At 40.3% G+C, this 27,574-nt stretch overlaps 3 protein-coding genes across 5 annotated transcripts in view; 1 reads left to right on the top strand and 2 right to left on the bottom strand.

Moving 5' to 3' along the window:
• Position 1: 1 nt before the first annotated feature.
• Positions 2-4,760, top strand: rnf5 (ring finger protein 5; the record flags this gene model as incomplete). Its single annotated transcript, XM_020597499.1, has 6 exons — positions 2-150; positions 3,281-3,299; positions 3,480-3,592; positions 3,682-3,739; positions 3,828-3,939; positions 4,561-4,760. Coding segments are annotated over 6 exons (558 nt in total), but the record flags the coding sequence as incomplete, so codon positions are not given.
• A 2,990-nt stretch (positions 4,761-7,750) lies between these two features.
• Positions 7,751-25,218, bottom strand: slc44a4 (solute carrier family 44 member 4). The gene is made up of 22 exons (XM_020597426.1): positions 24,977-25,218; positions 20,025-20,073; positions 19,761-19,834; positions 17,439-17,517; positions 17,237-17,336; positions 17,013-17,144; positions 16,790-16,850; positions 16,368-16,482; positions 15,713-15,796; positions 15,301-15,413; positions 14,746-14,868; positions 12,419-12,518; positions 12,069-12,161; positions 11,614-11,716; positions 11,094-11,353; positions 9,811-9,905; positions 9,346-9,449; positions 8,981-9,054; positions 8,759-8,829; positions 8,367-8,461; positions 8,186-8,270; positions 7,751-7,926 (listed from the first exon to the last, which is right to left on the bottom strand). Exons 1-22 carry the CDS (start codon positions 25,014-25,016, stop codon positions 7,808-7,810), a joined length of 2,169 nt encoding a protein of 722 aa, XP_020453082.1. The 5' UTR covers positions 25,017-25,218; the 3' UTR covers positions 7,751-7,807.
• Positions 25,219-25,787: 569 nt separating this feature from the next.
• ehmt2 (euchromatic histone-lysine N-methyltransferase 2) overlaps positions 25,788-27,574 on the bottom strand; it is a 16,660-nt gene continuing 14,873 nt past the window's right edge. For 2 of the 3 annotated variants that reach the window (XM_020597424.1, XM_020597425.1), the window contains exons 25-28: positions 27,482-27,568; positions 27,323-27,401; positions 26,781-26,956; positions 25,789-26,557 (exon numbers count right to left, since the gene is read on the bottom strand). In XM_020597424.1, coding sequence (XP_020453080.1) covers positions 26,377-26,557; positions 26,781-26,956; positions 27,323-27,401; positions 27,482-27,568 — 523 coding nt within the window. In that variant the 3' untranslated portion in view covers positions 25,789-26,376. Of the gene's footprint in view, positions 26,558-26,780; positions 26,957-27,322; positions 27,402-27,481; positions 27,569-27,574 lie in introns of all 3 variants that reach the window. The other variant, XM_020597423.1, reaches the window with a different exon arrangement.

Below are 27,574 nucleotides of genomic sequence, written 5' to 3'. Positions count from 1 at the left end.
CAACAACCGCGATGCACCGGGTGGCAGCAGTAGCGGCGGCAACGGGGAGGGCGAGCGGGACCTGTACCGGGACCGGGCCACCTTCGAGTGCAACATTTGTCTGGACACTGCCAGGGACGCTGTCATCAGTATGTGCGGCCACTTGTTCTGGTACGAGACAAGACGGGGAGGAGGGGGGGAGTCTGCAGTGGGGAGGTGGATGTTTTTGTTTATGTCCGTCCGCTGGACGGGAGTGCAGTTCCGCCTTGTGTGCGGCCCTTGTTTACCGTCAGTTTGACTTGTTATGACGGCTGAATCACGCCCAGCGAACATCTTTATATCCGGCGGTTGTCTCGGCATTATGTAGGCTAGGACAGTGACAGGCAATGGGCTGAAGTCTTATACAGTTTGCATCTAAAAAATGGAAGCAATTAGATGGAACCCTGCCAGACTACATGGTTTCACCTACCTGCTGACCTCTGATATGACAGCAGCCAAGACGGCTCCATTTGTTTCACTGAAGAGGCTGTTTGCAGTAGTGATAAAATGTGGGTGGACTTCAGTGATGGTGTATAACCATATTTGCAAATCCCACATGATCTGCTCCTGTCCTGTGAGGAATTAAGTGGCCCAGGCTGATCAGATTGTTTGATAAAGGTCAGAAGTCACAGTTGCAACCAGTGGCTTCAGGGATCACACACCCTTCTCTGTCACATGCTTGGGCCATTCAGATCAGCTCAGTGCTCAATCAATCACAGCAGCAAATACAGCCTTACTATCCACGTCCACTATCAGGTTTGCAGTGGAGCTAAAACAGTGAGTTGATTAAATGATTGGTTGTATTAAAAAATTGCTCAAGCAGAATCACTAATCACTCAGGTTCCAGCTTCTCACATGTGGGGATTTCCTGCTATTTTATATCACTGTGAAGTGAATATCTTTTGGTTTTGTATGGCTGGCCTGATGAACAGAATTCTGAAGATTTCACCAAGGGCATTTCTCACAGTGTTCTCAGTGTTCTGACATGACAGAACATTATTATCCAACAAAACAATCAGCAGATTCATAATGAAATAGTTGCCAAAGATATGTTTGAGGATTTTAGAAAGAGGGTAGTTTGTCTACCAGCGAGCACTGACAAGTATTTTTAACTGTAAAATGTCTTACTCAGTCAGTACACGTGATTAGTTTAGCAGATTAATCAATAATGAAAGTAGCTGTTAGCTGTAAGCCGAGGCTGCACATTCCAGTTCTTTCTTCCGTCTTGGTTTTAATTACGACTTATGCAAGGCTCAACCTTCAAACTGCTTTGTGTTGAAAATGGACACGCTCTCAGTGACGCGTGTCAGGCTAATTCACGAGCCGTGGCCGTGTTCACTCACAAGCGGGGGCTAATGTGAGGTTAGGGCCAAGGGTGTAGGATTAGAGTCAAGCTGAAGGGCGTTGTAATCAGGAAAAGTCATTATAGCGTTTCTCTTCATCTATTGTTGGTGCATGATTGTGCTTTTAAATGCCGGTGGTCTGTACGAGTATGCACAGAAACAGGCTTGTAAACCGTGACGGGGGTGCTGACTCAGTGGGGAAATCCAACAACACCACAAAACTGTTTTATTTTGAAATAAACATTACATTTCTTGATCAGGCCGCAAAGTGCCAAGATGTGGCCGACAACTGGACAGTCGGTTATTTTGTTAGTGGGTCAATGTGACTACATTCTGTGTCATCTACAAGGAGAAAATTCAAGGAAAACAATCTCAAACTGCAAATCTATACTAAACTCACAACTAAGCCTTGTTGCAGTTTTCCTGCCGGCTGTTCCGTTAGCCTCCCTGAGAGAGTTATAGCAGCTTAACCAACAGTGAATGTGTCTCCAGGTATAAAGTCCCCTCCAGCCAGCAAGTACAGTGCATAAGACCACAGTGTCTGAGGCCTAAACCAGTTTATTTGATTAGGAAGTGGGACATATCTTAATACTGTGCAGTTATGTTTTTCTGTGGATTTGTTTAATGGTTGATCAGAGAAGGGGATTTTTTTCTGTGATTCATCTTACAGTTAGACATAGTTGCTTCACTGTGCACCGAAGCTCTGGCGTTAATGGGTTTGATGTTATTTTGTTGCCAGGCTACCTGTGCATCCCTCCCCAAACTTCTGTGTAATGTGATGAAACCACGATGATGAAACTGTCAGCAAGGAAAGAACGGTGCTGATGTCAGTTCACCTGCTGCAACTACAGGTCAAAATTGCAGCAGTCCTGCAAATTTAATTACATTGAGTGTTGATTCTGTTAGAAAATAGAAAAACAGAGTTCAGAAGTAATTCTTCACTCTGCCTCTTGCATATTTTCTGTGTGAATTATTGTCATATCTGGCTTGTGTAAACAGAAATGCTTTGAAGCTGTCACTAGATTTCTAGCCTTATAACTATTGCTAACTATTATTCAACTTGCTCTAGATGTTAATTGCATTGAAATGTGACAGAGAAACAGTAACAGATTCCTCCTGTGTAGACGCTGTTGTTTAGGATATGTCATCTAAACTTCTTCTGATTTTAGTTAGAAAATTACAGTGGAAATGTTCTTTGTAGCGCACTGTGCAGAGTCTGGCAGGAAGATTTGTGTGAACAAGACAAATCTCACTTTAAACTTGGAGGTTAATGAGCTTGTGACATCTTTACAGTCCTTAACTAAGAGTCTAGTTGGGTAGACTTACCTATGTTGTGTTTAGAGGTGGCGGCAACAGGCTGCGAGAGAAATGACTTCACTGGAAGGCTCAGAAAAAGGGCAGGTTAAAAGTCTTGTTATTGACATACGGGGAAAAAAAAGCTTTGCACAGTTGAATCCTTTTTTGGCTAAGATACAGAAATATTCATCTGTGAGTCACTGGCCGTCTCAGTTCTTATGCCAACTGCTGAAGTGTCTCACTAACCCTGTATCCTGCGCGCATGCAACGCAGCAGCATATGGGCCTGGCCGGCAGCCACTCGCCCAGGACGCTGCTGTTGAGAGAGACGAGCCAATTAATACTAACAGTGGGGAGCAAGGATGAGTTCTACTCAGCCACCTTGTTGGGAAACAGGTGGTCTTCCATAGGTGGGAGAGTCACAGGAAAATCTGACAAGTTCCACGCTTACAAAACCACTCGGCCTTTAAGTCTCTCCGCTGAGATGGAATTGAAACACATTCATTAACATAAGATGAGCCCAGGAAACATTGGTGCTGTTACTGAAACAAGCAGCTGACATTTTAAGAGAAAGGAGCGATTGTGAGAACACAGATTAATCTTTTTGTTTCTCTGTTTCTGCAGCTGGCCCTGTCTCCATCAAGTGAGTATTTCCTCTGCGAGTCTTTGTAACATTCAACACTGTAGCGTTGCTGTTATTTGGTACTGAACTCAGGATTTAGACAGTAAAGTTTGGCAGGCTTCAGGAACCCAGTGTAAAAGGTTTGATCTGATCTGTATTTGAAACATTTGGGCATCTTTCTCCCTCTGCTGCTCTTCTCAGTGGTTGGAGACACGGCCCAATCAGCAGCAGTGTCCTGTTTGTAAGGCGGGAATCAGCAGAGAGAAGGTCATCCCGCTGTACGGCAGAGGGAGCTCCAGCCAAGAGGACCCCAGGTGCCTTGCTTGGTTGTGTCTTTGTGTACGTTTGGATTTGTGTTAGCGTCGTGGTTGCCATTTTGCCAACTGTTTGTGGTGTTGTTCAGGTTGAAAACACCACCTCGGCCTCAGGGACAAAGAACAGAGCCAGAAAGTAGAGGCGGGGTGAGTCGGCTTAAGAGAGAGTCGTTTAAATCACATCATTGTCTTAATGTGTTTTCAAACATATTTGTTGGTTTCTGTTTGAGCTCAGATGTTCCAGGGCTTCGGGGACACTGGCTTTCACATGTCTTTTGGCATCGGTGCTTTCCCCTTCGGCTTCTTCACCACAGTCTTCAACACCAACGAGCCCTTTCACAGAGCAGGTGAACACGTGAACAAGACACAGCACTGGTTTCTTACTGGTTGAACCAACATCCTTTATCTTTTTAATTTATTTTTGTTTTTGCTATATTTTACCAAAGAAAACCCACTGAGGTTTCAGACCTCTTTTTTCCAGTGGTGCCGTCGGCCAGATAGCGACATAAAAGAACAGGCAAGATCATTGTACAGAAATCCAAAAGCTACAAAATAAAAACCGGATAATTAAAACTAATTAAAAGCAGACAAATAAATCAGGACTAGACGGTAAAGACTCAGACATAAGTGGTGTTCAAAGTAATAATAGGAACAGTCGGAGGAGGACTTGTTCATCACCTGACAATGGGCGAGAGGCGGGGTACACCCTGGACAGGTCGCCAGTCTATCACAGGGCTAACAGACTGCCCCCCTGATCATTTGAACTTGGCCAGTCTATCAGTGAAGAATAACCACATGCTAGAACACACTGGTTGGTTGTTCCAAGTATCAGTGGAATAAAGGCTCTGTTTAAACACAGCCTTCAGGCAACATCATTAGAGTACAGATGAAAACACTCTGTCCCCTGATACTTGGATGTAATAACCTTTATTTTTTTCCTCCTCCTCCTCCTCCTCCTCTATCCTTAGACCAGTATGCAGGTGACCACCAAGGAAACGGTAACCACAACAACTGGCAAGACTCCCTCTTCCTGTTTGTGGCCATCTTCTTCTTTTTCTGGCTGCTGAGTGTGTGACAGAGACCCAACGGGATTAACGGATGGATGAATCAATAAACGAGTGGATCGATGACTGGGAGGGAGGAGTGCAAAAAACAAAAAAACAAAAAAAAAAACCTCACACTTAAGTCATACACTCATGTCACGTTTCCTAGCAGGTACTAACTTGGGAGAGAGCGGAGCATTGTGTGTAGTCCCAAAACAAGAAATGCAGGAATTTGGCTTTTCTCCTCCTCCTGGCGAAGGCAGAATCAGCCCCACCTACCTGCTTGGTTGATTTAATGTAAGAAACACTGGAAAGTTGTGTGGATCCCACAATAAGTCGCATTAGCCCTCCCTCTCTACATGCACCTGTAGATATATGCACACAGAAAATAAAGGTGGACAGTAGAGTCTAAATGGTTCACTGGTGGGGTTCACAGTCAGTATTACGTGATCAGCAATGGAACTTTGTGTTTTGTTTTTTTTTGGTCTCAAGCTGCAGCAGAAAAGTGGGTGGAGGTTAATTTGAGGCAGTGACTAATTCTGTTGGGGTTTCTCATCGCTATTCAAGGAGTCACTAGTTTATTCCTTAAACAGAAGAGATGGAGGCTTGTTCTGGAAAAGGAGGAGGGAGGAGAGTATGAGAACTGAATTTGGTAGCAGCTTCTTTTTTTTTTTTTTAACTTTAAATGGCCAAAGAGTAGCAGCTCAGTCGTGTGTGCTGTCAGGGCGTGACAACTGTAATTGAACCTCTCCTGTTTCCTGCTTACTCATGAAATGAACAAACAATGAATTTGTGACTTAAACAGATTTAAAAAATAGCACAAAGATGCATTTTATATACACTTGTCTTAACAAAAAAATTGCCATTGCACTGTGAAGTCATTTGTAGACAGAGCTGTCCTAAAGGTTAGGGTGTCTGCCTGCATTGAAGCACTAGTTGCTGTAGAAACACACGGGCCAGGTTGGGAGGTTTTCGTATTAGTATGAGCAACACAGCTTGTTGGTTACAAAGCAGAGTGTGGAGAGAGTGATCTCTGGCTAGTAGAGGCCACATAAGATGCTACACAAGACAATGTAACAAGTGGGGAGCGTCCTCATGACGAGTCACGGAGGTGGAGAGGTCAGCACGGTAACACGTTACAGGAATGACGAGCAACAGTTCAGTGAACTGTGCCCCAGTGATTATGAAATCTAAAACACTTCTGTTCATTTTTTTTCTTGACTGTGTCTGTGAATACATTATATATAAATGAATATTGTATATACTGTTTTTACGTTGTTTCTGACTGGATGACCAGCCACAGGGTGGGAGTACGAGTAGGCATGGAGATGCTTTTGCAATGTGAGAAACGATCTGGTTCTCATAACTCAAAAATAATTCTTCCTAAAGTGAAAGAAAGGTTGCGATTCCCTGCTAATGTGATGAGGATGTAAGATTCAGCTCATTTGCTGTTTTGTAACTGAAACATTAATATACAAACAGCAGTAGTTCAGCAATGTAAAGCTAAGGTAACATGCATTCATCCTAATGGCCGGCTTCAGCCTGGTCTTTGCAGAATGTTCTGGTTTTGCCCTTCACAGATTTAGCACTGCTCACATATGCAGTAGCGCTCCTGTAAACAGGCTTTGATCGGTGGTGTTCTCCTCTAACTTGTGTTAAACTTGATGGAATGAATCGGGTTGTTTGCACTTTTAACATGGCAGGATCATAGACGAAAGAGAAGGTCCTCTGTGGGACAGATGGGACGGCGGCTGGAGCTTGTCGTGTCTCGCGTACTTGTCTGTTCAAGCTACACTTTGTATTATGATGCTTATGTGTTGGAAGTCAGTTGTCTTTTGACATACATGTGGAGACAACCGACTGGTCTGATTAAAACATGATTAAAATGTTGACTTGTTTTGTATCATTTACATTTTAAGGCTCAATTGCCATAACTTGGATAACTGTCATTAAAGTCATCTTTTTCCTAGCAAAAGTAACATTTTTTGGTTCCAGCTTTTTAAATGTGATGATTTAGAGCCTTTTGTTTTGAGAATGTAAAGGGATCTTTGGTTTTTCAACTACTAGTCAGAAAAGATTTATGAAACATCAATTTGGTGGACAATCAATGTCTGGTGCCTTATACATGAATTATTGTTATAAAGGTATTAAAATATTTCAGTAAAATTACAACAGTAGCATCAAAACATGCTTCAAGCCCATAAAGTAGAAGTACTTCACATATTATTCACTTAGTTTTTGATATATTAATTTATTGCCCATCACTTTAATGTTGCAGATGGTAAAGGTAGGACTAACCACATACTGCTGGGCAGCTTGAGAACTTTATTCAGAAAATACTTATTCTAACCTTTAATACATCAAATTAGATCATATTTTACATTCTTCATCTCAGACTGCACATTAACTGGTAAGTACAGTGGCCATAAATATAGAGTGAGTGAACTGTAATGGACTAGGAGTATAAAGTAGCAGAAAACTAAAGTACTCAGGCTAATGGCTGTGTTAGTGTCCATTTGTAACACTTCTACAAGAGACAAAAAAGGAGATGACAGTTAAAGGGTTTGTCAACAAATATGGTCAAACCTGCAGATGCACTGCAAAGAAGAGAAGATGGGCACACTGGGTCATGTATATAGTCATTTAAAAGTTTATTACATCATTTGATGTGAATATATGACCACAACCTTTGTATTTATAAAACCACCTTTTTACAGATACCAAAAAAAAAAAAAAAAAAAAAAAAACGTGTGTAAACACGTTTTTTTTAGATCCTTCATAAAAGATTGTCAATAGAAAAAGCCTAAATCTTTCTGTATTCAAGGCTCTTTACCTGGATTAAATGTTGCAGGATAAATCAGTTACCATATCTACAGCAGAAGTGTCAATGTTGAACATCAGCAGTGTGAACAGAAATAAATATTAAGATGAAAGTAAAAATATACTTTCATGAGCCAAATTGAGTATTACTCTAACAAATGAAAGTGTAATTTCAGATGACTTGTAACTTTAAATGTCACATTACATCATCACTATAGTTCTTATGTACAATCATTTATACTACATATGCACAATAAAAAAAAAATTAAAAGTGCAAAATCAGCAACTCAGTAAATGCATTTGGAAGAAGACTGTGTTAAAAGTTACAAAGATATGCTAAAAATCTGGGTCTTCAGTCCTTCCCTTTATCTTTTTTTGGTGCCTTGTTGGATTTGTGGAGGATCTTCATGAGGTTTTTGGACATATAGTACGGTTTCTCTACAGATCCATCATTACGCTCCAAGTCCTCCACTGTAGGAACGACAGTGTGCAAGTGATGAAATGGGCATTGTAGTATTATTCAATTTAAAATTTTCTACATTTTTAATGTAAAACAGACGTGTTAAAATGTTAAACAGCTGCATATTCCTCAACCCTTCCCCTCAGAAATATAATTGCTAGCAGTAAGTCTACAGCAACTGTTTCAAGTCTTATTTGAGTGAGTCTGTCTAAATACATCATGTTAAACTGAATGTTCAGGCTTTTATAAAACATTCAGTAAACTACTCACAGAAGCAGAGGAAGAGTGTATCGACACACATGTTGTACACGCTGAAGAATCCATGAGCAATGAGGTAGCTACCAAACACCACCACCTAAAAGCAGTATTGTTTAAAACAAATTTCAATTAAATCAATGAATCTGAACAACTATCAACTATCAAAAGGCAGAACAGGACGTTTGTGACTCACAATAATTGGCATCCAGTAGTAGTTGAGGCTTTGCGAGCGGAAGATGTCGCCCGGCAGTTGTATACGTCCAGAGAAGAAAAAGAAGGACAGAACACCTAGAGAAAGAGAGTTCATCATCATCAGTCCTCCTCCCTGATGCATTGCAATTAATATTTTTGATTATCATCATTATTGTAACTAATAAATTTGGGGCTACAAACCCAATGCGACTATGATCAGTGAAGTTTTCATTGCCAACATATTAAAAAAAAAAAAATACAGTGGGTGTCGGCTAAACAACTTTAAAGACTACATCCCTCCCCCCCCAATTAGAAAATGTTCTCAGATTTTAATTTAACTTATTTCAAGAAGATCTTGCTACTGGCCTTATTCTTTAAGCATCGTCTCCTTACCTACTCCTCCAACCACCAGGAGCTTCCCAAAGAACAGCAGCAAATCCGTCACTTTATCGAGCACCACAACCCTGCGAGTCAGAGAAACATGGCACTAGTCACCGAGTCTCCCGAACACATGGAAATGTATTCATGTTATGGGCAGAACATTACACAGACAGCATGTGGCAATGAAAACACAGGCTCCTTTACTGTAGCACAGGAAACAGCTTCAGCACAAACCTGATTATATTTCTCATCAGCAGCTTGAAGGCATTTTTGGCTGAGACACAAAAGTTTTTCCCATAAATGGCAATCTGTCAAGGAAAGGAAACATCATTTGGTTTTAGGAATGGTGCACTGCATAAGAAACAGTTAAAGATCAGTGATGGTGGCTTTGTGTAAATATGATGGTCAAATCAAGTATTGTCATGTAATTAATTAAATGTTTGTCATGATGTGTAGGCTTCTCAGAGATTAGTCATGCTTGAGTACAGTATGTTTCAGTTTTAACAGTACTTTCATCATCATTAGTACTATCAATACAATAGTAAAGCAAATTAAGGTAGAAGGGACCAAAACCTCCACAGTAATACAACTGTGCTCACCATGATGTAAGCATTCCTGTTGAGGAACTTGATGAACTTCTCCAGACACCACAAGCAGCACTTCAGGCAACACATTATGAAACGGGCAACTGCATTCTGCGCCGCTTGAGGAAAGAAACCGAAACAAGTGTGACTATCCTGTGATTTGTCTGACACCATTTGAATTCCAAGAGCGTCTCATTAAAACAGACTTGTTTCAGCATGCGAGAGTCCTGCATATCTTTAGTATTCATTCACTTATACACTGAAAATAGAACTGCAGGTAGAGAAAAAGCTGTGGATGGGTTCAATCTAAAGCCTATAGAAATACAACAGTGCCCTGGCATTTATATGAAAACTAAGACTAAAGGCTGTTTGATTATGACTTGTTCTATTTACACCTTAAGTTACATAAATAAGCCATGCAAATGAAAAATGTCCAGAGTCCTTTAGGGTGGCATACTGTCATATCCTTGTCAGTCCTACCTTTTGTTTTGTGGTCAATGTACTCCAGGATCATCCTCGCTATCTGCACCAGGGTCAGGATCAAAGCACCAAAAGCCAAGGAGCCCACATGGTACCTGAGATATAAAAATGATAACATTTCACCGGCTGTTTAAGTACCTCGCTGACTAAAGAATAAATAGAGTAGCACACTGATTCTTCTACCCTACACCGATTTCCCAGCAACAGATCATATTCTCACGATAGAGTGGCTCTCTACAGCAACGTAAACAAAAACTATGCGACAGTGGCAAATGAACTCCATAAATCTAATAAATTTTAATATCCATTAAAAGCATGCATTGTGCAATTGCAGAGGTCTGCTATGCGTAGGTGTACTGTCCCCTCTAGTGGTCAAAGAGAGAACTACAGTCTGCTAGTATCTTCTATAGCAGGGGTGGCCAATTCCAGTCCTCGAGGGCCACTGTCCTGCTTGTTTTCCCAACTATCCCTGCTTGACCTGCTGCTGATTACCTGGCTCAGGTGTGTTCAGCCAGAAAGTGGAGTGAGGAAAGTGAACTGGTATCTTCCAGCAGGTCAGGCAGGGATAGTTGGAAAACAAGCAGAAAAATGGCCAGGACTGACCCTGAGCCCATGAGCCAGAAGCAGGGGTATCATTTTTGATTCAGAACTGAACTTTAAGCAAAGCTAATTTATTTCTATGGCCCTTTTAAAAACCCAAGGTTACAAATTGCTTCACAACAAAATGAGTAAGCATAATCGTAACACACACACACACACACACACACACACACACAGTATATCGCTCAATCACAGCAAAGCATAAAATAAAACAAATAGGATCTGAGAGCAGCTGAAAGTACTGATGTTTTTAAATGCAAACTCAAAACGTCTCTTTGGCTTGGCTTTTGATTAGAATCTTTTAATCCATATAATTTTTTATTATTGTTGTATATTATACCTTGTATATTTTACTTGTCATTGTATCTTATACATTTGATCTAGCTTTTAATTTTATTCCAGTTTACACATTTTTTTTTTTTATAAAACATTTTTCCATCTCATCCGTAAGACACTTTGAATTGCATTATCTTTTATAAAAGCATTTATACAAAGTATAAAGTTTAATTCAATATCAGTTCAGGGCCAACATACTGTAAATTATCAAAGCAGTTTAGATTTCGTATCAACCTTCTGTTGGACACACTAATCATATCACTAGGAGAATTAAACAATGGAGATCCAGTTTGAGGCTTTCATCGTTGCAGGGATTTAACGTATGTGACGGCAGCTCACCAACTTACCTGAGAGCGCGTATAAAGCCGGCAGACACAGGGAACATGGGGATGTCGCCTGGTTTGCTGAAGGCCCAGTAGTAGGAGGCAAAGGCCCCCGCGAGCGTACAGTGCCCCAGAGCGATGACAAAGTTGACACACCAGAGAAAAGCCACCACATTGTAGATCTGCAGGTTGAAGAGGTTCCTCTGGAAGAGACCCTCGTTGTTGTAGTTGATGAAGATGCAGCTAGCTGTGGGGCAGTCTGGGTAATCTGAGGAGGTGAAGTTCTGAGCGGAGGAAATGGAAGATGGAGAACAAGAAAGTCAAATGTCTACATGATTAATTTCATCCTAGTCATTACATCACTTTCAAGGGCGAGTGGACACTCACACCTCGATCTTGATGGCTATTAATTCAGTTTTAAAACGGAAATATTTACATGTGATTAAATTACAGTTGTGTGCCAACAGCAACTTCCCTCTAGCAGCCAAAAGGTGAGAAGGTTTTACTGTAGGTTATAGACATCATCCACTTTAGCCTCACTTACCTGAGGGTCACAGTTCATGGTGCCATTGATACCATTACAGCCACTTGCGGAGGAGTTGAGAGCCACCACTTTATAGACTGGCCTCCCTGACGTGGCCAAATATCTGCATACACTAGTTTAAGAAAAGAACTGATAGTGTGCAACAGTGAGTGGCTGAAAAAGACTACACAAACTGGCCAAGAGGGCCAGCTCTGTCCTGAGAAGTCCCCTTGACCCAGTGCAGGTGGTGAGTGACGGATGTTAGCCAAGCTGACATCCCCACTTGAGAATGACTCCCATCCCATGCATGAGACTGACAGCACTGGGCAGCTCCATTAGTGACAGAATGCTTCACCACAAGTGTCTGATGGAGTCTTATCGCAGGTCCTCCCTTCCTGCTGCTGTCAGGCTATACAACCAGCAATGCTCCCAGTAAGGAGCCTGAGTGCCTGTTTTATCTTAAAATTAAAGGATACAAAGCAGTGGCGCCCCAGTAAGCAACACACACCAGCAGGAGAGCAAACGTGACCAGGGGGTACAGCATAGCGCACATCATGTAACTGATTGCCCTGTGAAATATAGACAGATTTGTCATGAGGTTTTACCAAAGCTGTACAACATCTTCAGTCAGATACAAACCAAGGTATGACCATCATAAAATCTGGGTCAATGTTATTTATTCTTAACATAAAAAGAAACAACAAATCCCTAAATAAATTCTCTGTGGAAATGAATATCTAAATTTAACAAGTATGGTTTAACACCAGGTTAAATAGAATTAAGAATCTTGGGGACAGCGTATTTGTATTTTGGAATCATGACTCACTTGCTGGACTCCTGGATGAGGGCGATGGCGATGAGGAGTCTGGTCCGCAGGAAAATAACGGTCAGGAGAATGATCGCCTCTGCCACAGATATGATTATCACTGAGGAGGGTCAGACGAATGAGAAAAGTGGGACATAAAGAGGGGATAAAAAGCCAGTGATGCTCTCATGCACCCCCACCTGCATCATTCATATATATTATATATATCCCCCCATACTCAAGAGTCAACACTCTGAACTTGGTTATTACACATTTGCACATGCGCCCTACCTGTACAAACACAGGACTTACCCTATACAGTGGGGCAAATAATACAAAAAAATTCCAGTAAATCACATTGTTAGATTTTTAAATATTTCCATTTTATTGCATGAAATAAGTATTTGATCACCTACCAAGCAGCAAGAATTCTGGCTCTCCCAGACCTGTTAGTTTGTCTTTAAGAAGCCCTCCTTTCCTCCACTCATTGCACCTGTTTGAACTCGTTACCTGTATAAGAGACACCTGTTCCACTATGGGCAAGACCAAAGAGCTGTCTAAGGACACTAGGGACAAAATTGTAGACCTGCACAAGGCTGGGATGGGCTACAGGACAATAGGCAAACAGCTTGATGAGAAGGCAACAACTGTTGGCGCAATTATTAGAAAATGGAAGAAATTCAAGATGGCTGTCAATCTCCCTCGGACTGGGGCTCCATGTAAGATCTGGCCTCGTGGAGTATCAATGATCCTGAAAAAGGTGAGGGATCAGCCTAGAACTACACGGGAGGACCTGGTCGATGACCCGAAGAGAGCTGGGACCACAGTCTCAACGGTTACCATCAGTAACACACTACTCGTCTCCAAATGGTTCAGAATGGGGCTGCCCGTCTTTTGGTTGGAGTGCGTAAAAGGGAGCACATAACCCCTATTTTGGCATCCCTTCACTGGCTCCTGGTGTCCTTTAGGATTCATTTTAAGATTCTTTTATTTGGTTTTAAGTCTTTAAATGGCCTTGCACCATCGTATCTTGTTGAGCTTTTATCTCCCTATAGTCCATCTCAGTGCCTCAGATCAGCTGACCAGCTCCTGCTCGGGGTACCAAGGGTTAGGCGTAAATCTAGAGGGGACAGAGCATTTTCCGTTGTGGCTCCTAAGCTATAGAATGTGCAGGCCCCCTCATTGGCCACTTTTAAAACTTACTTGAAGACCCATTTGTATGCCTTGGCGTTTGATACGGTGTGAGACTCTGTTCGGGTTCTGGTTTTGGATAGTACTTTGTGCTATTTTGATTTAGTTATTTAATTTTATTGTTTTATTCTTTTTATTATGTAGTTCATATGTTTTAAATGGAATCTTATGTTAGTTGAGTACACCGTCATGGCTTAAAATCCTGCAGCGTACGCAAAGTCCCTCTGCTCAAGCCAGCACATGTCCAGGTCTGTCAAAGACCATCTGGATGATCCAGAGGAGGCATGGGAGAAGGTCATGTGGTCAGATGAGACCAAAATAGAACTTTTTGGTATAAACTACACCCACCGTGTTTGGAGGAAGAAGAAGGATGAGTACAATCCCAAGAACACCATCCCAACCGTGAAGCACAGGGGTGGTAACATCATGCTTTGGGGGTGCTCTTCTGCAAAGGGGACAGGACGACTGCACCGTATTGAGGAGAGGATGGATGGGGCCATGTATCGCCAGATTTTGGGCAACAACCTCCTTAGAGGGACCTGAAACTCCATGTTGCCCAGCAACAAGCCCCAAAATCTGAAAGATCTGGAGAAGACCTGTATGGAGGAGTGGGCCAAAATCCCTGCTGCAGTGTGTGAAAACCTGGTCAAGAACTACAGGAAACGTCTGACCTCTGTAACTGTAAACAAAGGTTTCGGTACCAAATATTAAGTTCTATTTTTCTATTGTATCAAATACTTATTTCATGCAATAAAATGGAAATTTAAAAGTCTAACAATGTGATTTTCTCGATTTTTTTTGTAGATTGTGTCTCACAGTTGAGGCGTACCTACGATGAAAATTACAGAACTGTTCATTCTTTGTAAGTGGGAAAACTTGAAAAATCGGCGGTGTATCATACTTATTTGCCCCACTGTTGAAACAGCTTCATTGTTCCATTTCATTATATCCAATATTATGTTCACTTCTAGCATCAAGAGATTTTTCTTTTTCAGTGTACAGAGCTTTGTATCCACCAGCTGACCTATGAACATGTTGCTACACAGGCATCTCAGGAAAAATGCTAATAGACCATCAGGCCAACTTAAAAAAAAAAATATTATCCCCACACTGACTAAAGTTCTGTGATGTTAAAATTGCACTTGAATCAGACTCACAGAAAGCCAGCCAAGTCTCTTGGACTTGCAGATAAACAGCGAAATTGGTGGTGAAACCGACATTTTTGATGGAAGCGTTTAGGTTCTTGTAGTTGGCATACTCCCAGTAGCAATGCCATATCCCTGCAATCAAAAAAGAAAAGATGACCCACAGATACACCAACTACTCTACTAAAAAACAAACAAACAAAAAAACCTATACATCTAATTAAATCAAGAAAACTATAACATTTCAGATTCCACCTTTAAACAGGAACCAGCATACTAGTCAATCTGCTCTGTGCATAGCCAGACAAAAATCTATCCTCCCCTGCATTTCCCTGAGCACAGATACATAATTTGTAGTGGTGAGCATCAGCTGCAGCACAACTTTGGATTCACCTTCTATTAAGGAAACTTATTTATCCTGCAGCCTGTACCGCATGTTCAACTGATTTTCCAAGCAGAAAATTTTTTTTTATCTGTAGTGGGAAGTCTGTTTGGATGGGTCATCAATAAATATTAAACATATGAAAAACCCTGTTTGCTTCAAAACTACTCAGACTGAGTGTTTACCATATGCTCCAGTGCCCAGGAGTCCAATGATGAGCACCCACACCATGACTGGAGCAGTGAATCTCAGCAGCAACAGGAACAGCATACTGACCATCATAGCTATTAGCAGACCACTGAAATGGGACAGGTGAACAGGGTGTTATAGAAAACAAAAAGTTAAGTGGATAAATGGAAAATGCATTAAAATTAAAACCAGAGATGAGGAGGTTTAAGAGATCATCTGATATTACTGCATGACTATTCCTGCTTTAGTTGATACAACCAAGTGTTTGAATTGCACATTAAAATCCAACATCAGCGAATCTACACATTTACAAAAAGTTGAATTCTACTTTTCAATACAATCACATAATTTCTACTTGTGTCTACCAGTAGATGGCAGTGGGAGGTGTACTTCTGCAAGGCAACTCACACAAGGATCCACGGCCATGACGATGCAAAGTCCGCAAAGATTCTGACACTGATCTCTCTGGCGTTGAAGCCATTAACGATATTCCTAATGAGAGGCAAAATCAAGGAGAGTTTGTGCTGGTGACAGTAAAGTGAACAACAAAGGGTGGGGTACAGTAAAGAAATGAGGAAAAACCAACATTCAAATAAAAACTATTTATGTCAAGCTTGTTGAAAGTTACTACAAGTAATGTGGTGGTAAAGAAAAGGTGAATCAAATACCACTTTCAATACTGAGCACAGTAAAACAGCATCTATATGTATTTATATACAAAACAAGGAAGGCTAAATGGATCCCAGACAGTCAGTGAAGGAGAGAAAGAATGGAGTTTTTCCTGCACATTGTGAGAAACTGACGTGAATGCTTTAACACTAAATCCCAAGAGAGCACTTTACATGGCAACTAGGACTACTGTGTACAATAGTACACATACACAGCAACAAGAGCGACGACAACCAGCTGCAAACAGTCAACAAAAGCGCTCAAAGCCACCAACCTTGTGCTGGTGACGGAGAGGAGAAAGAAACAGATTCAGTGTTAAGAGTGTGTTTTTACTGTTCATGTGCAGCTATCTGTGATTTACTATACGATAATGTACAAATCCACATTATCCTACCCAGTGCCATTCTTTATTATGTCGACAGTGGTGTTGACTGATAAACCCGAAACATTGGTGAAGCTTGGAGGAATTGAACTCAGTGTGGAGAAATCAGGCAAACATCTCCCCAGCACTAAAAGCAGAGAAGAGTCAAATCAGCTAGAAATGGATTAAATCATCATCATTTATCCCCAGATATACTCTGAATCACAAGCCATAATCAATTAAATATTCATGTGAATAAACAAAAAGTAGTAGTTCATCTCCGGTTCAGTAGCAGTTAAATCTACCTTAGTTCCCCATTTAACATATATAAACAGTAAATTAAATGGGGGGGTATCCCAATATTAAAATGAGCAGCTGCATGAAAGTCATAGCCAGTCTTTACTAGAGCAAAATGAAAATGAACACAGTATACTGTCATGAGCGGATTCATTCACCAGGGGTTGTAGGCGGGTAGAAATAAGGACACAGCTCCCTGTCCACGATTTCTTTAACAGTCTGGAAAAAAAGGCAGTTATGTGTTAAAAAAATAAAAATTAAACATGTGAATGCAGACTGACTGGTGCTAATGTCAAAAACATTTTTTTGTCTTTACCAAGTCAAATGTAATCACTGTGGGGGACATACAAAGATTACACATTGTGATAAAATGGGACTTACCAGATCGGTAGTGGCCAGGTCTATAGTTGGCACACAGAGATTCTGACTGAAAACATTTGCTGGCTTCACACCTGGAAAATAATCCCCTATCTGTACAGCCCAGAACGTTGAGGGACAACTGTTCACACACACCTATGGGGGAAGAAAAAAAAAAAAAAGGATCAAGGTTTTCAGTTAATAGTCAGGTGTCATTAGAAACTATAAAATCAGCCAGCCTCCCCTACCTGCGTGGTTGGACATTGTAAACCATTAAGCGTGGACGCCATAATATTAAAAGATGTGGCACATTTGAGAAAGTCAAGGTAGAACACATTGGGTTGGTCTCTGAGAGGAAGCAGATGGACATGGTTACACTGATTTTGTTTGGTTTTTTTTATATCTATACATGTAGAACGATGTGAAAAGGTGAGAGAACTATTAAATTACTTATTTGGCCCAATGCCACAGAACCATCCGGTGGAGTTTCTTGGATAAAGAACATGCCTAGGATCTCCATAGAGCCAAGCTGATAGAGGAAACAAACAGAGCAGAGAAAGCGACATAAAAGATGATATCAAATTAATGACGAAATAGTCACGCCCCGTAATGTTCACCTGCTCCCTTGTGTTTGGTACTGACAGAGGACATGCTTTTACCTAACACAAACACCGTACATTTTTGCTTGTCTGGGGGCATGAAAGTCTTGCGAGTGATTTACTGGCTGAGGAGACTTGAGCACAATTCCAGGTTACTGTAACCCAATTCAGAAGTTCAGCTATGTTGCTACTGCAAAGGTTTTACCATACTTTGATCACAAATGTTCAGTATTTTGATGGTGTCCCTGCTGTATTAAGATCTAGCAACACATTTTAATAGCTGTTAACAGTCTATTACTCATATTACCATCTTTGTTGCCACAAGACGGCGAGAGGAGGTGCATTAAGTTTGAATGACATTGCTCTTGTTCCTAGGGAGTCTGTTTTGAATGTACTTACTGCTAAGTTGTTTTGGACTAAAGAATTAAATGAATCAGCCAAATCAATGCAATGTGATGCAAAATGTCTTGTACTGTACAACTAACGGGTTGTTTCTTGGTCTTAGCTATAGTACCGTACACAAACACACACGTCAGAGCTGGTAAATTCCTTGTCCATTACATCATATAATGCTATGCGATATGTTATCATGATAATATGGAATAAATCCAGGCCATAAAGCATCAATAAAGGTCAGAAGATTTCTCAACTTAAATCCACTTTAGGCAACAAATACTTTTGAACTGTCACGAGTTGAAGGCAACAGCAGCTCATTTAGGTCACATTCAGCCGATGACACACAAGGCGGCCACAGTACTTATCAGGCCTTTGTTGACTCTAGATAAGAGCACGGCCCCAAGTGTTGGAATGAGTTTGATGACAGGGCAATAAACTCCTGACCAGATATCAACATGGAAATCAGCTGTTTGTACAATAATAATAATACAAAACAACCTCCATGAAAGGCACCATATAAAATTATTGGTCAGGTTTTTTTTTTGCCCTGCTACTGCCAGAGGTTTTTTCCTTTGTTGTCAGTGCATTTAATGTATCCATTGCCATCAGGATGAAAAGAGAGTTTCAAGATATGAAACAAAAAATGCTTCTGAAAAGAATCACCAACTCTACCTTTAATGCCTGTCAATGGATCAGCTTATTGATCTGTGGCACAGACCACCACTGTTGTTCAAAAACAAAAGGAAGCACCACTGCACTTGGTGACAGATTTCCTCATTATGAAACACAAGACCCTAATAGTTAAGTACATCCAGAGGTCTCATGCATGGGCCTTTGACTCTTGCTTACTTCAGATGCTGTAAAATGTTATGGCCATTCGGAGGCTTTCTGGCAACATTGCTAAAGAGTCTGGTGTTTTGTAATGAGGAAACATGTCAACCAGTGCAGCAGTGTGTTTCACTGTGTTTTTAAACATCAGTGACCAGCCTTAAAGCAAGATTTATAGAGGCCTGCCTTTCACTGTAGTGCTGAGTTCAAAATTTTGGGCAGTACACTTCCTTGTTGAGAGTTAGAGGACATTGATACCACTTTCAAAATCCATTTACCAGCACCTCTAAAGCCTGGTCCACTATTACCATTCACAAGAATTACTCCCGAACAAAGTTAGAGCCTACTTCATGTATTCTTTGTGGAGGTTGACCTCATCAACCAACACAGCTCCCTGCCCCTTTAAGGCCGAGTTGTTTCCAGTCCAACTCCTAGCTAAAGCCTTCTCATTAACAAGCTACATGTGTTTAATCAGTACATAAAACCTAGTGTTTGCTCCGGGATTCTCGTCATCACTCTGAAGAGAAGCAGGAAGCACTCCAGGAAGTCAGGGCTCTCTACCAAGAAAGTCTCAATCATAATCCCCACGAATCCACAAGTGCAATAATATGGTAATTAGTGAGCTATAAGGTCATGGTAGGCAGACCTATGTTACCTTTGGACAGAGCCAGGTTAGCTGTTTCCTCCTGTCTTAAGCTGTTAGGCCAAGTATACTAGCTGCTGGCTCAGGCTTCATACTGAAAAGGAATATTCTCATGCAACTGCGCGAGAAGCCAAAACACTAAACTATTCCTTTAACATAAGGAGCAGTAAAAAGAAAGAACAAGCTACAGATGCATTTAGTAGAACAAAACAGAATGACAAGATGGTGGAAATTAATGACCGATTATGATGCCAGGGAGTATGGGACAGGTTCAAAGGCCTGTGTAGGTGCTGTCAGGTCACTCACCTAAAATCCCGACTCCTATGTAGCCCAGGATGACGACCATAAACAAGATACAGCAAATTATATCAGTACACCCCCTGATGAAGAAAGAGACAGCAACAGGTTTGAGTGAGTTGGCTGATCTTTGCACTGCAGTCTGTCTTGGGGGTAACAAATGTGACTGATCAGTCAACAGAAACTCAGCAAACAAAATCAGCTTTGCACACACAGAACGTCAGAAACCCTGCAGCTACTGAGGATTAACAGAGACAAAATATCCAGATTCACCTTTTCTTTATGGGTCCTTTGAAGGTTGGGTCAAACTGACCAGGTTCTCCTAGGAAAGGAAAACAGTAACACAGAAAACCAGTGTATTCAGTCTCACAAATGGCCTTCAAAAGCGAAAGTGAATGAATGCCACCTATACAGTGACCTTTACACACCACTAATGCATCATACAACACCAGCAACTGCTGGTGTTGTATGATATAGGTGTTGGTTTTTGCTATCCTCTTCTCTGAGGTCATGAATTTTGGTGCAACTGAAAGGAAGAAAAACCTTTAGACATAAGACAAAATCTCATTTTTATAGTTTGGTTGCTCACTGGTGCATTACAGTGTAGTCACTCAAACAGAGTTGACTGCGTTAAAATGCCTCATTGTTGCTTCCTGAAACAGAGAGAAAGGTTACCAGTGAGAACAAATTGAACTTCAGTGGGTGTCACTACCTCAGACAATAAGCCACTTTCTAAACTAGTGCATTCATTGTAGTCAGTTTATGTTCAGTCCCAGTGGAGACAGTAAAGAGAAGGATCAGAGCGGAGGCCAAGAATTCACTCTAGCAGCTCAGGGTCATTTGAATGAAATTTAAATTTGTACCATCATCATTATAATGGGAAAACTGACAACAAACTTGTTTGACCAGGTCTCAACTGAAAACATTCTTACTATAGGAGTCAGATCTTCAGTTAGCTTCCACTGCATTATCCTAGCTATCCTATAGCTGGGAGTGTCAATATTGTATTTGTATAAATCAAATCTTGGAACAAAATACAACACAAAATGTGCTGTATTGTGCAAATCATTATTTCTTGATCTAGATATACATGCATAAATTCCTTTACTATTACTATAGTTTCTCATATACATTTAGAATATTTTATTAATATGGACAAAATCTGTTCCATTTCCTCATGTCACCACCAGAAATCTTTCTGAAGCTGCCTCCAATGGGGTGCAGAGGTGGTGAAGATTGAACTACCACAGCAGCAAATCTGCATTTTGGTGCGCAAAAGCCTGGCGTGATGAAAAGTTCTCCTTTGTTTATTTGTTGGGTTCCCATTAGATACAGTCCACGCAAATATTAATATGCTTTGCTGATTTGATCAGCCAACCAGGGATGGGCATTTAACCAGGGAGCTCACCAGTGGTGATCATTCCTCATAGTAGCTAAAGCTAAATAATTTCCACTGTAATTTGAATAGGAGTGGATGGAGACTGTGTTAACACGGTCAGGAGTTCTGAGTAGGATGCAAATCTTCAAACAGGATGATATAAGAATATCTGATGAGTCATATTTAAATAAGTGTGAGAATGTCATTTAACAAACAGACCACACCACAGTCACTATGTTTGTGTTTCCCAAACCTTCACTCACACAGTACAAGGACTCTTCCAGTAATAAGAAATGCTTCCAACAAGGAAACCTGTTCATCTGCCTTTTGTAAAGGTGCCAGTGTCAGATTTCAGCTGTGCGCTCAATATGGAGTAAACAATATGGAAAAATGGCTCACTATAACACATACAACCAGGCTTCTGTTTTTATGCACTCATCGAAAGCTAAAGCAATCCATTACATGCTTGAACCCAAGACAGAAAGACTGCAGGGCGTTTTTACCATTTGGATTTGTAAAATTCAAAAGGATGTTAGGTGTGAGGATCATAAGATGCCACTGAGTGAATGATTAGACATTTCTGTTTATGGTTTATGCGAAAGGCCTCACCCTCTGTGCAACTGTAAAAAGAAAAGACAACCCAGTTAATTGGTAGCCGGCCACATACAAAGGAGGGACTGATCCAGAACGAACGCCATCTTCTCAAAGTAGCGCTAAATCTTAGGAGAAGGTTTAGTCATTCAAAGGTGTGTTTGGTTTGAACATTGAAACTGTTTTGACTTCTGATTACTTAAATGTTTAACCATGTCAATAGCAATTACAGTAGGGCTGCAACAGATGCTTATTTTAATCATCATTTAGTCATGTAGGTAGAAGAAGCAGTATTCATAAATATTATATACACACTTTGAGCTATCAGACTGGTGCATGCAGTGGTACTATTTACTATATTCAGTTTACTGTGGTGCGAGATAAAAGCAGTAAAATCTCTAATTTGTGAAGCTGAACCAAAATATTTGGGATGTTTTGTTTAAAAATGGCAATGCTTTATTTTACAGTTTCAAAATTTCCTAATACTTTATTAACGTTTGCTGCAAAGAACCATGTAGTTTCGCATTAATTACAGAAAAACAAAAACAAAGCTCCAAGACAGATTTTTTTTCCTTAGCCCACTGAGTTGTGTTGAGTTTATTATTGGCTGCCAGATCATTTCCATGAAAAAAATGTAAACCCCAGTTAATGGTTACCATTTATTTGCATGTTTAGTTGACCATCTGTCCACTGACGAAAGCCTTACGTGTGTGCTAGCTTAGGATTTAGAAATAAGTGGAAGTGTACCAACTGATCACTGACTGTACCTGTTGTCAGTACCATATGATATGGCTCCTTACAATAAACTGAGGAATTTAGAAATAAATGGGAATTAACAGGTCTGTAAAATAAAGTATTACTAAGAAAAAAGAAACCATTTAATCGATTAATAAATGATCAAAATAGTTTCCTGTTACACAAGTGACCATTTCAGCTGTAATACATAATAGGGGCGTAACTAAATTTTTTACACTTTAGCCAATAAAAATGCTCATTTTACATCTCAAAATGTCTTCTTACTGCTCATTTTGTTCACTAAAGAAAGGCATTAAATCTTTCCACTAAAGCCGAGACCAGCAGGACATACAAGTGTTAACAGCTATTGATTACCAAATACTGATTAATATTTTTGCTAGTTGGCTAATCAAATCAATGCTTCACCTCTGCTCTAACACACAACAAATGTCATTCATTAAATTGAGTTTGTTGTTCCAAAATATGTTCACCATGTTTATTTGAAAATTGAGTTTGTTGTTCCAAAATATGTCCACCATGTTTATTTCAAACTAATTCAACCTCTTCAAAATATGTTATATTATGTTTCTATGCGAGGACTTTAAGTCTCTTTCAGAAATAGATAGATAGTTTTTTAAAATGAAGCCCATCACTGGATCTCTAATTTAATACATTAGCTATAGCTTGTGATTATAGCTTCAAGCACCTTTAACACATTTTGTGGTCAGTGATTTGCAGCAACCGTTACAAGCAGACTTATTTCCCCATACTCTGTCTGCACATTCACAACAGGAAAAAATGTTGCAAATGAAACGACTCCAAAAAAGAAAAACGTACTAGAGAACAAGTAGCACCCTGAAACGTCTCACTATGGTCATAAATCAGGAAGGCCTGTCAACATCCAAAAGCGGCGACTTCCTAGTGAAGCTTGGGGTGAACAGCAGGGACACAGCAGGAAGCGTATTTCCGATTAGAAAACACTGATGTGTTTAAGAAGAACATTAATTGACAGTTTTTGAGAACAGAGCATCAGCGGTCACATCATACAATGGTAAACTGTCAGTTTTGACACTTGTGCTTGCTTTGGTGAGGAGATATGAAATCCAATGGGATATTTACATCCAGGGAGGGTTTGTTTACTGTAGCCTTACTGTAGCCTTACAAAACCTCCCAGACTGTCAATAGACTTGAAACTCCATCAATACATTAAATAACACAGAGTCAAAAGGGACTCAGGAAAGAGATCTGATACACGCAAACACAGCGGAAAACTGCCACATGATGGTCTGAACAACTACAATCTATCACTCTTGTTAAAATCTTGGATTATCAACAGCCCACGAGGCTCACTCTGTGTCACTTTGGTCTACATAGTGACACCATTCCCTAATTTGGCAGAAATTGTCAGAGCTGTGACATCCCTCATGTGGCCCCGGTCCTTTACATGGACTCTTGTGTCAAAATCCTTAAGACCGCAATTGTTTTAACATTGTCTCATCAAATAGCTCTATGTGTCCTGCACTCCAAGTAATTAACACACAGGTCTGGACTACTGGATCGGGCCAACACAAGTTTTAAAAGGCATCACCTTTGACTCTTTAGAAACTACAGATGTCACTTTATAGACTAAACCACAACTAGATTAATCAAGAAAACAAGTGGACTAAGTGATACTGAAAATAAGTTAGTTGCAACCTGAAAAATGGGTATTAATAATAGGCTGCTAAAAATTTGGTTTGATAAATATGTAAAACAAATGTCCAACAACATTTCCGCCTCAAAAAGACTAATCAATGAATTATTGTATCTACTGATGTGTGACACCCCTCCTCACAAGTTATGACATCAAGTTTGGAAATTAATTGTGAACATTTAAACAAATAGGTGATTGTTTTCTTTTCATATTTGTCTTATTTGAAGGATTGTAGAGACCTGAGAGAGTGAAGGCATAAAAAAAAAAAAAAACAAAAAAAAAAAACTTCCTACCTTGACCCAATTCATTTAAGTGGTGACCACTGAGACTTCCTATATACATTACATGAGATTTGCAGTCAACTCAAAGATGCCTGTTTATTTTTCTTTAGAACAAGTGTCTTGGGTGTATTGGCTAACCTATAATTAGACAGACATTACTTGATAAGCAAGCTTATTGTAAACCTTTACACCATGTTTATTGATGGCAATATTGGCAGACAAGCCTGCATTTGGTCATAAGGAAATGTTTCAACTCTTCTTGTTTGCAGTTTTCCCAAAAACTAGAAGCTGCATTTAAGTACAACGAACAAAACGGACGCAAACACTATGGATCTAAAAAGTCCTATGAAGTTAACATTAACCTAGTTTTAAAAAATGCGTATAACTTTTCTTGTCAAATCCAGGAGAAACTTTGATATGACATCCGGGAAAATTAAATATGGTCAAAAATATGTAAACTCGTCTGCTGAAGTTAGTTTATTTGCAATTCAACCATTATTTTACCGTCAAAAACAGTCCTCTGAGGAAACGGATGTTAACAACTCACCATACTCACTCTCCGGGTTCTTCTCCTCTTTCTTACCCATTTCCCGCCTTCACCTCTGCCTTTTCACCCTCAGCTTCTAAACCACCAAGTCCTCCACAAAACGTAAACTTAAAACGTTACAAACAACCTCTAAAATCACGTTTAAAACGAGTTCCTCCGTCTCTGGGTGAATGTGGTAACCAAGTTAGGAAATCTTTTTCTTCCTGGCAGGTGTGGTAACTAAGCACTGACGCCACGCACCTGCTGAGGGATGCGCACCTGCGCAGTCTGCCAAAGATCGTTTATTATAGAGGAATCACTCCTCATAGAACCTTTTGCTCAACAGTGGTGGACGTAATTAGCTCGTTTACTCGGCTTGTGTAAAAGCAGCAATACTATGTACTAGTATTATACAAACACACGATATAAAAATAATGCTACAAATAAAATTCCTGTATCCAAATGTCTCCTCGAGTCAAAAGCTTTCAGGGAAATGTGTCCAACAAAATCATCTTTTCGAGGAGACATTTGTGATGTACAGAATCAGTGGCAGAGTGAGACATCTCACTTTCATTTAATCTCTGGCTGTCCCTAACACAGCATCCTGTCCAATCTCTCCTCTCACTTTGCATTGCTGCCTACAAAAGGTAAACACTTGAGGAATCCACAATACATCACATCTCGCTCGGTGCATGCTAATCTAAATACTATATACTGAAAATCAAGGCTGAGCCGAGTTTATATTGCATTAAAAATGTTTGTCAGCTATTTGTCAGGAAAAAGAAATAGATATGTTCCCAAACAAGATCAATCACATCATGTCATCAGTAAGCACAGATTTAAAAAGAAGAAAATGCCACATTTCATACAAAAGCCCAAAGATCAACTCATGAGCTAATTTCTTACACCAAGAGGCAGAGAAAACAATACATATAAAAATAAAAAAATTAAAGCTAACACACTTATGCAGACAACACTGGCTCTCAGGTCCGTAGTGAGTACAGCAGGGGCTGGAGCCTGAACCATTACTGTACGGTGTCAAAGGCATTGTGTCTGTTGGCACAACAGAAAACACATACGACTGTTACATGAGAGCAGATTGCTAATGCACAAAACTTCATGTGTCAAGGCAAACGTACATAGTGAGATACAGTAAAAATACTGTACAAAATCACAAGATCTCTCATTTTTAATACCCAAATGGTTTACAGGTATTTCAAGGCCCATATCCTCTGTCACAGAGGAAATTATAAACTATAAAGGTAGCAAACTGGGTGACGTGTCTGGGGGCAAAAAATCTGCATCATACATACATCAACACTTTATTTTAAACATGACAAAACCCTCACTGTCCATTTCCATTATTGATGTGTAAACGTAAATGTGGAAGGGTTAATCCAAAGGCTCCATGGTTAAGTGTTTTAAGAGTTTCCTTGTATGGTTATCCCACAGTCCGCCCCGGACTCTGGGCAGGCCTCCAGCCGAGCCAACCTGCTCTGCTCCAAGGCGATGGCCTCAGCCGAATGCTTGCATTTCTCCGATCCACACTGACAGGTGAAGTACTTGCTTTTAATGTCCCAGAACCGATCACCATAGTCAAACCTAATGACACAAACAAGGAAAGTCAAGTTAAAATTATTTGTAGAATCAAAGTTCCAGTATGATGCGGCTTTAGGGAGACAAATGCTTACAAAAAATTCTCCCCAAAACAAGGTGATTAAGATTCCAAGATTCAATGCAAAATAGATAAAAAGACTTACACAAAATCTAGAATGGAAGTTTAGATGTAAGAAAGCATGTGATCACAAACATCCTAACTTCTCACCCGAGCTCTTGACCACTAAGGATGTCTCTGGAGCTGAAGAAGGCAATGCGGGGGAATCTCAGGTCCTGGTGCAGCATGAACACACGTACTGGGATGAGGTTAGGGTCACACAGGTGGTTGATGAAGCGACTGATGTTCCCATAGTACCGGGCATCAATGCAATACACCTCCCCATCCTGCACAGATGGCAGAAAATTACAGAGCCTGTTAGAAACCTATTCCTATTCAGACAAACTGTGTGTAATTTTTTACTTTTTTCAAATTTTATATATGTCTTAAGTAACACAACAGAGAAGACTTTTATTATCATCCGATTGAAAGTTGAGCATTAAAAATACACTAAGTTAATAAATTGGCGGATGTTGTCTAGCTTAGCAGTTCTGTGTTCTGACTACATGTGCTCTTCTCTGGCTAGTTATTTATTACTGCTTACAGAGGAAATATGCCATATTCTCTCGCTAAATGTTTTCTACTATGGTCCTCTGTTTGGCTTTTCTATAGACGGAGACTGAACAATTTAAGGCATTTTAAAAAAGGGTTACCTTGTTGTCCAAGTCGAACAGGTAAGAGTCATCTTCTCTAACATCTGCCTCTGCGTCTGAGATCAGCTCCCCAACATATCTGCATGGTAAGAGGAATTCATTTTCAGCCTCTGATTTCTCATATAAAAGCAACCTGCTGTGTGGACCGGATTTTCTTACTCGCAGATGAAGCTTCCCTGAGGAATATCCTGCAGGGCTCGAACGCCCCAGCCCATCTTCTCTGTCCTGTAGAGCTGAAGACGAACTCTGAGG

The sequence above is a fragment of the Monopterus albus genome, unplaced genomic scaffold (assembly GCF_001952655.1).
Source record: "Monopterus albus unplaced genomic scaffold, M_albus_1.0 scaffold34.1, whole genome shotgun sequence".
NCBI lineage: Eukaryota > Metazoa > Chordata > Actinopteri > Synbranchiformes > Synbranchidae > Monopterus > Monopterus albus.
The sequence above is the reverse complement of the archived record's forward strand: the minus strand, read 5'-3'. Positions and strand labels throughout refer to the sequence as shown.

Coding starts and splice junctions, on each gene's coding strand:
- slc44a4 (XM_020597426.1), bottom strand. CDS start 25,016: ATGGGTAAGAAAGAGGAGAAGAACCCGGAGAGTGAGTATG. Junction 17,145..17,236: donor TACAATGTCCAACCACGCAG/GTAGGGGAGGCT, acceptor CTTCCCCCATAG/GTGTGTGTGAACAGTTGTCC. Junction 11,717..12,068: donor TACTGGGGCGCCACTGCTTT/GTATCCTTTAAT, acceptor TAGTGTATGCAG/ATATTTGGCCACGTCAGGGA.